Source organism: Centroberyx affinis, unplaced genomic scaffold, assembly GCF_046629955.1.
Source record: "Centroberyx affinis isolate AG114_WGS23_722 - 3 ecotype Tasmania unplaced genomic scaffold, CSIRO-AGI_Caff_v1 ptg001688l_1, whole genome shotgun sequence".
In the NCBI taxonomy this organism is placed as follows: domain Eukaryota; kingdom Metazoa; phylum Chordata; class Actinopteri; order Beryciformes; family Berycidae; genus Centroberyx; species Centroberyx affinis.
The window spans coordinates 305,695-318,748 of record NW_027280106.1 but is presented as its reverse complement, the minus strand read 5'-3'; the positions used below and the strand labels follow the sequence as shown (position 1 = coordinate 318,748).

Here is a 13,054-nt window from a genome sequence, read left to right as displayed (position 1 = left end):
GTGATATTTGTAGAATAAATTGAACACTGTAGTTTACCTTTGATTGTAAGGTAAACTGTACAGTGTCCAATGAATAATAATGTATAATAAATGTTAATGTGTTGTGAAAATACAGTAGTTTTGACATACATCTTGTCCAATATAGGTGAACTGTACACTGTCCAATTTAGTCTGTGTTCTGTATGTATTCTGCAGTGTAATATAAGCAGCCTTTATAGTTAAAAATGGCGCATATTATGGCATTTTCATTATTATGACATCAAATATCAATGTAGGTGATCACTAACTGGATTTGACGATTGAAGATGGGAAAAATGTCAGCTGAATAAATTTTTTCATTATCAATTTAAAAGTAATCAAAGAACACACATTTGACAGTGAGCGTTATGCTGAAATTCATTTATTTCTCTACACTGTTTTTTGTGAAGGAGAAACTAATATGAAATGAGAGATTTTATTTCATATTTGTGACTGTTTTTGTTCTGTGGGGTTTATTTTTTTTTTATATACAAAAAGCAACTACTACAACTAAATCAACGACTTGCATATTGCTGCATGAGAAGAAATGACATGAAAAAAGTATCACAATTATTATCAGCAGTGAAAAAACAACAACATTCAAAAGAAGAGCCACCGTTCCCTGTTCTGTGATGACTGTTTTTTTGTCTTAATGGAACAACGTGAGGGAGAAGCAACGGATGAAAAAGAGGTGTGTACAACTGAATTTAAAATCAAATACTTCCTCATTCAGTTATGGCCAGTGTGTGCACAAATGAAAAAAAGATGGTCCACATCAAAAGCATTGTATTGAGGCTTACAGCATTTCACTTTTTTTCTATTTCAATTCTACACACAAACGTTTAGGCAAAGTCCATGTCAGCCTTACTTAATGAGCCTGCACACTGAGATTGATAAATAAAAATAAGTTGTAAGTAAGAGAATCCTAGATGCTACGTTTTAAGTGCGGACCATCTTTTTTTCGTTTGACTATGCTGTTCCACTATTTCTACACGCCAAACAAAGTCTATGGAAAAAACACAAAAAAACCATGATGAAGCCACCCGGGTTTGGACACTTTGTTGATCCTGCAGAGAGCGAAAAGAGTTTGTACTGCTTCACTAGTTTGGCGGTGCTAGGTATGACCGATCACATTGATTTCTGAGGAATGAGAAAGGACTTGGGACTGCTGACAACAACGCTGGTGTTCCGGGTCTAAAAAACAGACGGCGACAGAGGGATCCTGGCTGAGGGTAGGGAGGTGGTTGTTTGACGCATTTTGATGACATCACTCGGCGGGAGGGGCCTCCTGAGGTTCCCGATTGACTGAAGCAAAAGAGAATTATTATTGTTACATTTTGTTGTGCAATTATTATTCCATCTGATAGACTGTAATCTAAACAGTGTTCAACAATGTCAAGAGATGGAAAGTAAAGATGGAAAGTCACAACAGAGAAGTTAGTGTAAGACTGTTCATGTCGCACCTTCCTCGCGCGCCTTCATGCGGGCAACAAAGTTGTAGCTCTTGTTCCTGCGGTAGTTCTCGTAAGGGTCGTCCAGTGACACCCCCACTCCTTTATACTGGTCCCACTTGTCCCTGACGTCTCCCCCCTTGATGGGGTCCTGGATGCCCTGCTCCTTGGCCCCCAGACCCCCCGAACCACTCCAGCCTACGCACACAGGACGACACAAAAACGAAGAACGGAAGGAAAGCAGGAAATTGGTTACAAAAAAGATAAACAAACATGATATCCTAAAGAAAATATTAAAAAGGAAGGTGATGGAGAGTTTGCTTGCATATTTTAGTACAGTAACAGTGAAAAACTGAAAATGTGTAGTCATTACCATTTTGCTATAGTAATCAGAGGTGAGGTTTTCATAGATGCCAGATAAGGACAAAATAGCTTAGAAAGTGAAAAATCCCCCCTCTTAAAATCTAAGCCTGAAAAAGTGAAATTCCCATGATATGGAATATTACATTTTGCAAGAAAACAAATGGAAACACAGGCATACCCATCTTCATGAGCAGCTGATGGCCCTTGTTCTCCTCCCCTAGCCTGGTGTCGGGAATAGTTTTGGCGGGGGCGGCACCCAGACCTGACGTGGAGCTGGGGAGAGACCAGGAGGAGTAATGATGGACACTGCATCACAGCGTATATAACAGATCCGTGATGAAAGCAGAGAAGGGGAACAGTCAAGAGGACTTACGGTGGAGAGGTGCTGCGGGATTTGGGGGCGCCGCGGCGTCTCTTGGCGGGCGAGCGAGAACGGGAACGGGATCTGGAGCGAGAGCGACTCCGAGACGACCCGGATCTACTCCTGGACCTAAAGAGAGAGAGAGAGAGGGGTTGAGGCATAGTCGCTGTTCAGCCTTTTCCACACTGCCATTGCCTTTTTTTTACATGAAAGTCAATGGAAGGCGGTGGCACTGGAAAGGTACTGCAGCTGGCATATTTTTTTTTAGACAAAGCTGAATCGCAAGTAGATTTGTGCATATCATTGTGTGTGTTTACTGACCTGGATCGTGAGTAGGAGCGGGAGCGGCTGCGGGAGTGGGAAGAGCGGGAGCGCGACCTGGAGGACTTGGAGGAGTGAGAGCTGGAGCGAGACGACGACCTCCCTCTGCTGCGAGACCGACTCCGGGACCGACTGCCTCCGCGCACACTGGGAGGTGGGAGAGCAAAGGGTTAGATGAAAAGCAGATGTGAACGGTGAATGTGCCAGAAAGAGATACGGAGCGAGAGGACGCTCACCTGTTGCGTTTCTCCTGTCCCTTTTTCCTCCTGGCTCTCATCTTGGCTCTGAAGAACTCGTACAGGCCATTCTGTTCCCAGCCTTCACTGGTAGAGGAACAAACCACAGCCAGCTGTAAGCCTTGTGTCCAGCGGCCACCTCTCTCTATAGCTAGCAGCACCACACAGATGCCTGTTTGAAGCACTGCTTGTGGCTATTGCTGGTGCTAGGCAACTACTGAAACCCTGTTTGAAGACCAGTGCTCCTTCACTGGCAGCTGACATATTCAATAACTGGGTGTCTGCAAGTTTCATTGATTAAATTTAAGACTTAAGACATTTTTAATGTGGCTACAATAAAATAGAGAACAGGGTATCTGCAGGTTTCAAAAAGTCAAACTAAAGTCAGTTACTTTGAATTTAATTCAAGGCCAAATTAACACATGATGTCCAATTGTACGATAGAAAAAACATGTTAATAAATTAAGGCCTTATTATTTAGATCATTTCAGAGTTTTTAAGGACCGGCGGATACCCTGAACAACTATCATATCAACTGCAGTCTTCAGCAATTTAGATATTGCACGTGTCCAAATCACACCTTCAGTTTGAATCTAGTTGATCTTGCAGCCTTGGTGTATGAGTGTGTACCTGTTTCGGGGCCTGTCGTGGGACGGGGGGCTGTAGAAAGCCTCCACAGCTGCTAGTAGCCGATCGCTGGGGGGCATGGGAGGGGGCAGCCGGATGTCTTTAGGATCCAGAGGCTTGTAGTCATGGTCCTCAAGCTGGACAACGCACAAAGACAAGAGAGGACATCAACAGCCGAGAATCAGTCTTCTCTATCCTACAAGCTACTTTGGAAGTCTTGAATCAGTAAAATTCTGCGTCCATTTGATATCTTTGTGACTTACTTTAACCAGCGGAGCCATGAGGCCGGCCGGCAGGTCAAAGTAGGGTACGTTGGGCACCAGACTGGGGTCGTCGTGGGCCGGGGGCTGCCTGTGACGCATGTGGGGTGACTGGCCATTGAAGCCGTGGGGTGGCGGTCCGAATTCCGGGTGCTGGCCGCCGCCGCCGCCGCCACCGCCACCACCACCACCGCCACCACCACCACCACCCCAGGGAGGATGCTCCGCCCCCATGCCCGGGGGAGGGAGCCTCTGGTTGGGATGGTGGTGGGGAGGAGGACCCATGTCTGGAACACAGAGATGGTTAAATGGTTGGAATACACAAGGAAACGTAACCGCAGAAATGAAAAGCATTGCTCAAAACGGCTCTACTAAAGTGCGGATACTAATTATGAGTCTCCACCTCTGTCCGCACCTCCGGGGTACTCTCCCTGGGCGTAGTCGAAGCGGTGCGGGGGGTACGGCGGCCTGTCGAAGTGGTGTCGGGGGGGGAAGTCTTCCTGCATGAAGCGTGGCGGGAAGCGGCCGAAATTGTGGGGCGGCGGAGGGGGCTGGTTGAAGGGAGGCGGCTGCTGGTGGGGAGGGAAGGGCCCTCTGAAGTGGGGAGGCCTCTGCAGAAAGGGGTTTGAGGTAGAAACATACAGTCGACATGTAAATGAGAGAGAGATGGAACTTTAATGATCTGCGAGGGGAAATAGCATCCTTGCATGAGCAGGTCAAGTCATAAAATCAACAAACCAAGACTAGGATGTAGAAATAGCAATAAGTAGAGAGTAGGATGTAGATAGCAATACAATAAATACAGGTATTAAAATAAACGAAGGTGAGGATAGACAAAGAGGATATAAGGGGAAAGATAACAGGATAAATGTCACCTAAGGTAAGTTGTATTGAAAGCTCAGTAAATCAATGTGGGACTGAGAAATTTTCCTCAGTCTATAATCAAAATGTAAATAAAAACAGTAATGGGGTAACAGAGGCAAAACAGAAGGCACCAAACCTAATTTCACGAGTGGAACTTTAATAACTCACCAAGTCAAATATCTAGTACATTCTCATGATGTTACATTACATTGTAGCAAAAAGAAAGAAGGCACACCAAACCAAACGTCCACCACGTACCTGCATGCGCGGGGGGAACGGGGGCTCCCTCTGGCCCCAGGGCGGGGGCTGGTCGGGCTGGTTCCCCCACGGCGGCTGCTGGTCGTACTGGGAGTTCCAGGACGGGGGGCCGGGGTCGGAGCCGCCCGGCCCGCTCCAGGGGCCTCCTTCCCGGGGCGGGCCTCCGCTCCAGCTCCCCGGGTCCCTCTGCTCGTTCCACATGCCCTCGTGGCTGTTCCAGGGAGGGCAAGGGGGCGGGGGCTGGTTCGGGTCAAAGGGAGGCTGGGGGAAGAAAGGTAACAGAAGACATGAGAGCGGCTTCTTGTCCAAGTCCACACACTTTCCTTTCCGGCACAGCTTTTCTGGAACAGCTTCTTACCGGCTGGTTGGGGTTCCAGGGGCCCATGTGCTGGGGGTCGTACCAGGTGGGCTTGGAGGAGGGGATGTCTGGGGGCCCGCTGGGGTTGCTGGGGTCCTGCTGTCTGGACGAGGCTCCGTCAAACTCCCCTGGAGGAGGGCCTGACACTGACATGGAGGCCTTCACATCTGCTGCTCACAACACACACAAACACCAATACGTTACAGCACAAATGCACACAAACACACATGCATGCACACACAAAATATTTTGTGAAATTTGTGTGTGTGTGTTCTCACCAGGTTGTGAGGGCATGGGTGAGGCCTTGTCAGCCTCAGCAGGGGTAGCCAGCTGTCCCACGGCGGCAGGAGGCTGCTGTTGGTGCTGCTGCTTCAGGCTGGTCACAAACTCCTCATGCTGGGTCTTCAAGGACTGGATCTGCTGCTGGAAGGCCAGCTGGACCGGCTGCACCACCGCCGCATACTCCGTTATCAGAGACGCCTGGCAGAGAGGCAAAAGATTAGTAAAATGACAGTGGAGCAGTGTTAACAGGGAATGACCCTCAATGAGCCTTGGTCCTCTCACCTGATACTGGCCCAGGCCCAGTGCTGGGTTCTGGAGCTGCTGAATGGTCACCTCGTCAAAGTAGCCGTTCTTCTCCCAAAGCTGCAACAGCTGGAGAGGGAGGGAGGATGGGAAAGAGGGAAAAAAGAACTTCGGATTCAGGGACAACAATAATAACCAGAAAAAAAACATGATTCTACAGAACATGGACTTAACAGTGCTATTCCATTGTTTTCCATTTGTTTTGTGTGTTTATTAGGGTTAGACTGAGGCATGGGTTTGCCGATATACAGGGCCAATATGGGCCTTTTGGTAAAAATCACATCTGGTAAGTATACATATATATGTTTTATTATGAGTTTCAGTGGAGAGTTTTAGTGTCCCATGCTGTTTCCATAATTTCTGCCTGTTTACCCTGGTGATCTTCTGCTGCTTGTCTTCCTCTACAGCCAGGAAGCTGGTGCAGTAGATGGGAACCACCACCTTCTGCAGTGCTGCCAGCAAGTCCCGCTGCTGCTTCCGCTGGCTGCGAGGACACAATACAACACAGCACGCGTTACAACAGGAATATAATGAGCTGCTGAAACAGTGTTCTCCCTCAACCTTCCCACTGTAAATAAAAGATAAGGTAAGGTAATTTGTTTCTGACCACACATTGTTATTAGACAAGAGGCGTACCATGAGCACTTATAACCCATTGTACAGTATCACTCCGCCTTGTTTACATTTAATTTGTTCACTTCATTCAATGGTATGAAGCAAGCAAGCAACCGACAACCATGTTTATTGCTTAGCAATGGGAACGACATTTCTGTTGGCAGAGGGCCAAAATACACCCTTGTTTGTTCAATGTTTGATACCATTTTAAAAATGTTCTAAATGTCGTATAAAAGCAGTAACATACAAGAACACTCCAACGCACATGAATGACAAAAACCACAACATAGCACTCCCTTGTGTATATTATTGCTTAATTATTCTGCTTTTCTGAGATTAGGACTGAACTGACTCAGATATTAGGTGTGTGTGTGTGTATTTATGCATGTCTACCAGTGATGGAGGACGTCATTGGTCAGATAGATGAGATGTAGGCGGAGCTCGAAGTGCGCTGTGTCAGCGGTGATGCGGTTGCGGAGATGTGACGTCATCAGCTCACAGTGCGGTGGAGACTTGGCGTTAGTGAACATCCAGTTCTTACCAGCCTAAGAACGAGAGACCCACGCACAGGGAGAGAGAGTTATGGTGGGGGAGATCATTTTAGAGTCGCACCCTTTTAGGAATCTATGCACATAACCAGTGGCAACACTCAAAAATCAATCTGTGATACTGTGGGCTTACAGAGATGGCGTCTTTAGTGCAGGTGTCTATGATGGGCTGCAGCAGGTTGTCAAACTCCGAGACGTCCAACTGAGTTTCCAGCAGCAGTTTCTGGGTCTGCTGCTCCATCGCCAGAGCTATGGCTGCTGTCACTTGCTCCTACGTGGAGAAGGGCCGAGAAAAATGGATCAGTCAAGTCATATCAATCATTCACTCAGCTCAACACTTTGGACACCTCCTAACAAGAATGAGTTATTAATTCTGACAACAGTAGCCAAGCCAGCCTAGTGTGCGATGCTTGTCACTGTGGGCTTCACAGTCTGGCAAACAATAAATAGAATGGCTATCAAAAGTGTCAGTATCTCATTAATATCTACATTTTCATGCTCATTTGCAACTCAAGGAATTTATTCTACATGATTCCCCAAACTGCCCTGTGCAGCTATTCCTATCCACAGTATATAAAAGGTACACTGACTGAAATACTGTTTTATTTTTAAAGGGAATTCCTGTAGGTTACACTCCTGGGAGTGTGAATCTTTGGGAAAAAATTAATCCCTAAGGGGAAGATGTCCTCTGCACTACAGTTAGACCGATATATCAAGCCAATTTAAAATGTCAGTGTTGTCCAACAATGCATGAATATGTTTATTATTATTGTCCTGGGGTTTCAATGGAGTTTTACTGTCCAAAAATGGTCTAAATGCTGTTTCAGCGGTTTTTCCACCCTGACAAGAATACAATTCGGGGGGGGGGAAACAGTGAATACTTGTAATTTGTGATATTGAATATGGGCAGCTTCAAACCAAAAATACTGTCTAGCCGGCTCTGTACCTGTCTGAGTGTGAGCAGATGCTGCTCCTGCTGCTGCAGATTCCACTGGCTCTGCTGGATGAGCTCTTCCACAGAGGGCGTGGCCGGTGGAGGGATGGGAGGCGGAGCGATGATGGGCATCACCGGAGGAGGGACATCGACCACGTCTTTGGCTCCCGGGTTGTACATGTCTGCAAAACAACAGCGGCGAGGGTGAGCGCCTGATGGAGGCGTGGCAAAGCCTAGGTTTCAGGGCTGGTATTCAAAGGCTTGATGTTGTGCGAGTGCTGAGCTGATGTAGAGAAAGATGTATTGGGTGTATCATGTTAAGGCAGAATTGATGTCGTTTTTCAGTGCCAAACAAGCTGTTTCCAATCAAAGTCAAATAAGATGTGAATAGGCTTATATACAGCAAGCAGATGACATTTTCCAGGAGCAAAGCAGAATAGTGAACAAAGGGAAATCATTGTACATGCAGCTGCAACACAAAACCAGAAAATAATGAAGCAACGAGGTTTCCAAAAACAGAGCACATTAGACCAGACAACTACAGTAGGGCAAAAACTAAAATATCCAAATTGCAACATTGAAATTTTCCAAATCTCCAAATCTTTCATTATACTTAAACACAGAAAATCATATCCTCATCAACCCCCTGCACTCCACCCCTACATTTTTTTCAAAGAGCGGAGAGGGAAATTATGTAGAAACCTATGTGCACATGGATTTATATAATGACCCCAACATCCCTGATTTTTGTGAAAATCATGCAGCCCTTAACAGCCGCACTGAATCCCAAGCAGAAACAATTTAGAGTCTGATACATCAAACAAGGCCTTGCTCAAAGACAAGTGACCAGGCTGGAGGAGCCGTTCAGCACATCTTTAATCAGCACCATCGATTAGATATCCCTGAGATATCTTCAATCTTGCTCAAAAACAGTCAAAACTCAAAAAGAAAAAACATACTGACATGAAAAATGCAACTGAAAACAAACCAAAGCTTTCAAGCATAGGTGTGATAATGTCCGGCAGCAGAATGTGCAAAAACAAAATGTGACTTTCCAACTGTTATGTCAAATTCATCTGACAAAGCTGGTTCCAAATAAATACCTTCAGCCTTATACTCCTCCCCATCGTGGGCAGAGGGATCTATGTGGAGAAAAGCAAACTTTAATGCATTTAAGTGGCATTACATGAGTGAGAGAAGAACTCAATGCAACACTGCAGAACACTGTATTTAGTTTTGGTAATTTGACCATCATCGGAGTGTGCCAATAATGGTCCACTGACTAAAACCTTACTGTGCGTTCAAACTGTCAGCAATTTGGCTGATAGTTGCTGTATCCTGACAGATTGTGGGTAGGGCAAGAGGCTCTGATTCCATCTATGTAGTGGTCTTGTGCAGCTACAAGGTTTTGGTATTGCCTTTCATAATGTTACATTGTTTTGTTAAATTAACTAGTGTTAATTAAGTACAATTAATAGAAAACAAACAGTAAAAAAAAAATCAGTAAAATGACTTCCGTGTTTACCATCAACCTCAACGATGGATGCAACTCTTCTCCAAGACATTTATTCCTGTAGTCTTTGAAATAAAAGTTTGAATGGCTTGAATCAACTTGCCAGGCAGAGCTATTGTTCATGAAACTAAATCATATCGGTAGGGAGATAAGGAAGTATGGAAATCTGATTGGCTGTTGACAGCCGATGACCGCGAAGGTTCATCCGTGGCCAACTTTTCTCAGCCGACAAGCTCGTCGACCGTCCACACATGGGCTGAGTTTCCCCGGTGGCTCAGCTCTATAGGAAATGAATGGACTTCTGGTGACTTATTGAACGTGTTCCTCACTGGGTGAACGTGTGTTTATTGTCATAAATACAGTGGTGATTTGCAATGCAGTCGTTGCACGGACTTCTTTTTTTTTGTTTTTAAATCTATTGATATTTTCTGCTTTTGCGCCTGCAACAAAGACATCTTAGGTGTGGAGATACTCATTTTCAGTGGCATTACATTAGCTACTGGCATAGGTCCTAGCTAGCAAGCCAGAAAGCATTCAGGTCTGGCCTCCTTGTATCAATTATGACAGGTATATAAGCACACAGAACATTTCACTTGGTCCAGAAGAGGCTTGGATGAATACATATCAACAGTTAAATTATAAGCTAGGCCAAATTTTTAGGCCTAGGCTACCAATAGCCTAGTTTCCACTATAAGGCCAGAAAGGACTAGCCAGTGTTTATATCACTGAGTCATGTTGTTCAGTGTTTATGTGGTTTTGGATCTTGTTTCCAACACCACTGATTACAGAGTTGGGCTATTGTTTCAAAGAAACAAGTGGCGCCTTCGGTCCCAAGTGATATACATTTCCTTTCAGGTCTGGTAAGCTCCGGTTGTGCCTGCTGTGAAAACATAGCCTGTTGGATGAATGGTAGTTTGTGGTTGTACTGCTGCTCCGCTGCAGACCAAAGTTGAAGTGTGTTAGTAGACATTAAGCTAGCCTCTGCAGGATGAACTAGAAGAGTGTGACTAAACATAGGCTTGGTAGAGACACTACTAGAGGAGGCTCTGAAGGCCTACCAACAAAAGGGAAAATCCACTCTAAAACATTCATGTTCATGTTATTCCTGTGATCTTGGACAATTCAGTCTAGATTTGTCAACAGGAGTGTCTTCCAAAACAGAGCCCAGACTCTCTTGATGAAGGTGCTCAAGGTGTTGTGATTGGCGAAAATATTGCCCTCTGATTAATTGGTTATATGGGGCATGACTTCAGCAATCTAATCTATTGGTTGAAGAAATACTACATTTCCATATTTGCAACTGTATGGACTTTGTGATGTGGATTCATTTTGGTTTCAATTACCTGAATTTGTTGTGTAAATCTTTGATTTACTCACATGCAGGTCATTTGTTGAAATGAACTACATTTTTATGGCAGCTTATAGGACGGTTACTTCTTATTAGGTACATTCCAATTGTAGTTGTTTATTATTATGATTTCATTCAGCAGGCAACTAGTTGGTTATATGTAAAGACAGCATACTGACCCATCAAATAAATGTCAAATTTAAAATGATAGCAGAAAATGTTCTTTCTCCATTTCATGAAAATGCAGGCTATATTTCACTATTTTTAAATCCCGCTGAATACTGTTGAAAGCTCTTGGACCCGTGGAATAATATTTTTTGGAAGTGGAAAGCTGAAGGGACTAACTTTCAGTACACAAAGTCACTAAAAATCATTGTGCACGAGGCAGCTACAGATTTTGTCTGTTGATTCAAGCCATGACTCTCAGCTTTCTAGTTGAGGGACAGAACTAATGATCATTAATGAACGCTCCCAGATCACACAGATATCTTTACACAAATTCAGTTTTGGGGTGGACTGTCTCTTTAACTACATACGCTGCTGTTGCTCGATAGCAAGCTTGCACTTGTAGTAGCCGAAGTATTCCCCTCCGAAGAGGAAGGAGAACTTGGGGTTGTCCTTCTGTTTCTCCATCGTCATCTTTTCAAACTCCGGCCCATTTCGAGCCACAAATTGGGCCAGCTTGTCAATCACATTCCTCAGCTCTTGATCTGCACCAGGAAAAAAAAAAATAAAAGCAGGTGGTGATCAGTCCATCAGTGACAGGAAACAGATGAAGAACAAAGGACAGCAACAAATTTCCAGGGTCTTCTTTGCCTCGTAAACAGTTGAGTGGCTGTGTTTCACCTATATTTTTATGTAGAAGTCAGTGGTTGGGGATAATTCTGGTTTTGGCTGAACATCTGTCGCTGTTTGGGTTCAGGTTTGACTGTAGTGCTATATCACAAAACTGTTAGAATATGATATAACATATTATAATGTACTTTGTTGTGGAATAAAAGAGTTAATTTTACACATGATCTTATTATTTGTTTATGTTTTGGGGAAACGTGGCTAAAATATGATGATCTCTTACTAAATTTGACACTTTCTCTGGCAGTGCTCATGCTTTTAACACAACGGATATGAATGAAAAATGTATGTAGAGGAAGCACTAGATGGTCCACTTAAGTGTTTTTATTCTGACCACCTACATTAAATATGCTGTATCTTTTACAAGTACATTGTATTTGATCATATAAACTGTTGTTATGCTCTTAAGGAATCTTAATTCAATCCCTATGCAAAACATATTACTCTGGCAACATTATCCCCTCTGCCTTCCTAAAAGCACTGGTTTTCATGCTACTGATTTCTAATCATTTTTGTTGGGACAACATACTTTTATTTTCTTAGAGACATTAAAACAACTTAGGAGTAGCCTGAGGCAGGTAGGAAGAGTTTAACTAGCCCTGTTTAGTCACTAATCACTATATGAAGGAAAGACTGATAAGATAGAGGATTTGTTTGTTGATGCCAAGGTGGAAGTTGTTTTGTCAACAGCACAACCAGAACAACAACTGAAGAAGCAGTGGTTTTGAACATTTAACATAATTAGCTGTGGCTCATTTCAACAAACCTCCTTTCAACAAATCCCATTTCATTGATTTCATATGTGACTTATCAGGGATTTGATAACACCAAAAACAGCAAATGAAGGGAAAGCAGAATAGCAGCAAACCCAAGGGGAAATGAATGAGGGCTGAGAGCTAAAATTCTTAAATGAACAACGAAATGACTGTTCACAAGCACAAACCGCAACATAACGCATTCAGTGATTTATCAATTATCATATTACCTAGGTGCGTGGCTGTACTCAAAGTCTTTTTAAAAGTACGCAGTTTAAACAGCTAGCTAGCTAGCTGAAATGCTAAAAGCAGCGGTAGCCAGCAGCTCCAAGTAGCATGGCAGCAAGCTAACGTTCAATGAAAATCAAGTAACACTGCGCAGTGCTCACCTTCAGGAGGTTTAGGGATATCCATGTTTGTGTTCAGTTACAGCGAACACGCTGAACCTTAACAGACACTCCAGAAGTGAAGTATATGTATTTCACTTATTCGAATATTATAAAATTGTCCTAAAAAATACTTGCATTCCCAAATCAATGTACACCGGAAGTGCTATACAAGCGTAAGGGTTAGAGCGCCACGAAAAAAAGTAGCCGTTTATCTGCAGCGCCACCTGTGGTTGGGCGGAGGATAACAGCTCAACGTCTTTTTTTTATCCCCTCAACATGCAACATTCAAATACAACAAACCGTTTACCAGTTTACGTGAATCTCCAAAAACAGATTGAACATAAAAAAAAATCCGACACAATAGATGCTTAAATATGCAAAAAACATCTATAAAATAC

At 44.0% G+C, this 13,054-nt stretch overlaps 1 protein-coding gene across 1 annotated transcript; it reads right to left on the bottom strand.

Moving 5' to 3' along the window:
• Positions 1-384: 384 nt before the first annotated feature.
• cherp (calcium homeostasis endoplasmic reticulum protein) lies at positions 385-12,799 on the bottom strand. The gene is made up of 20 exons (XM_071528552.1): positions 12,657-12,799; positions 11,197-11,370; positions 8,903-8,941; positions 7,812-7,981; positions 6,999-7,136; positions 6,711-6,862; positions 6,075-6,186; positions 5,682-5,771; positions 5,396-5,597; positions 5,118-5,287; positions 4,760-5,020; positions 4,041-4,248; positions 3,641-3,924; positions 3,381-3,514; positions 2,751-2,837; positions 2,515-2,661; positions 2,206-2,322; positions 2,011-2,105; positions 1,482-1,667; positions 385-1,323 (listed from the first exon to the last, which is right to left on the bottom strand). The coding sequence occupies exons 1-20, from the start codon at positions 12,679-12,681 to the stop codon at positions 1,286-1,288; spliced, it is 2,829 nt and encodes a 942-aa protein (XP_071384653.1). The 5' UTR covers positions 12,682-12,799; the 3' UTR covers positions 385-1,285.
• Positions 12,800-13,054: the final 255 nt, after the last annotated feature.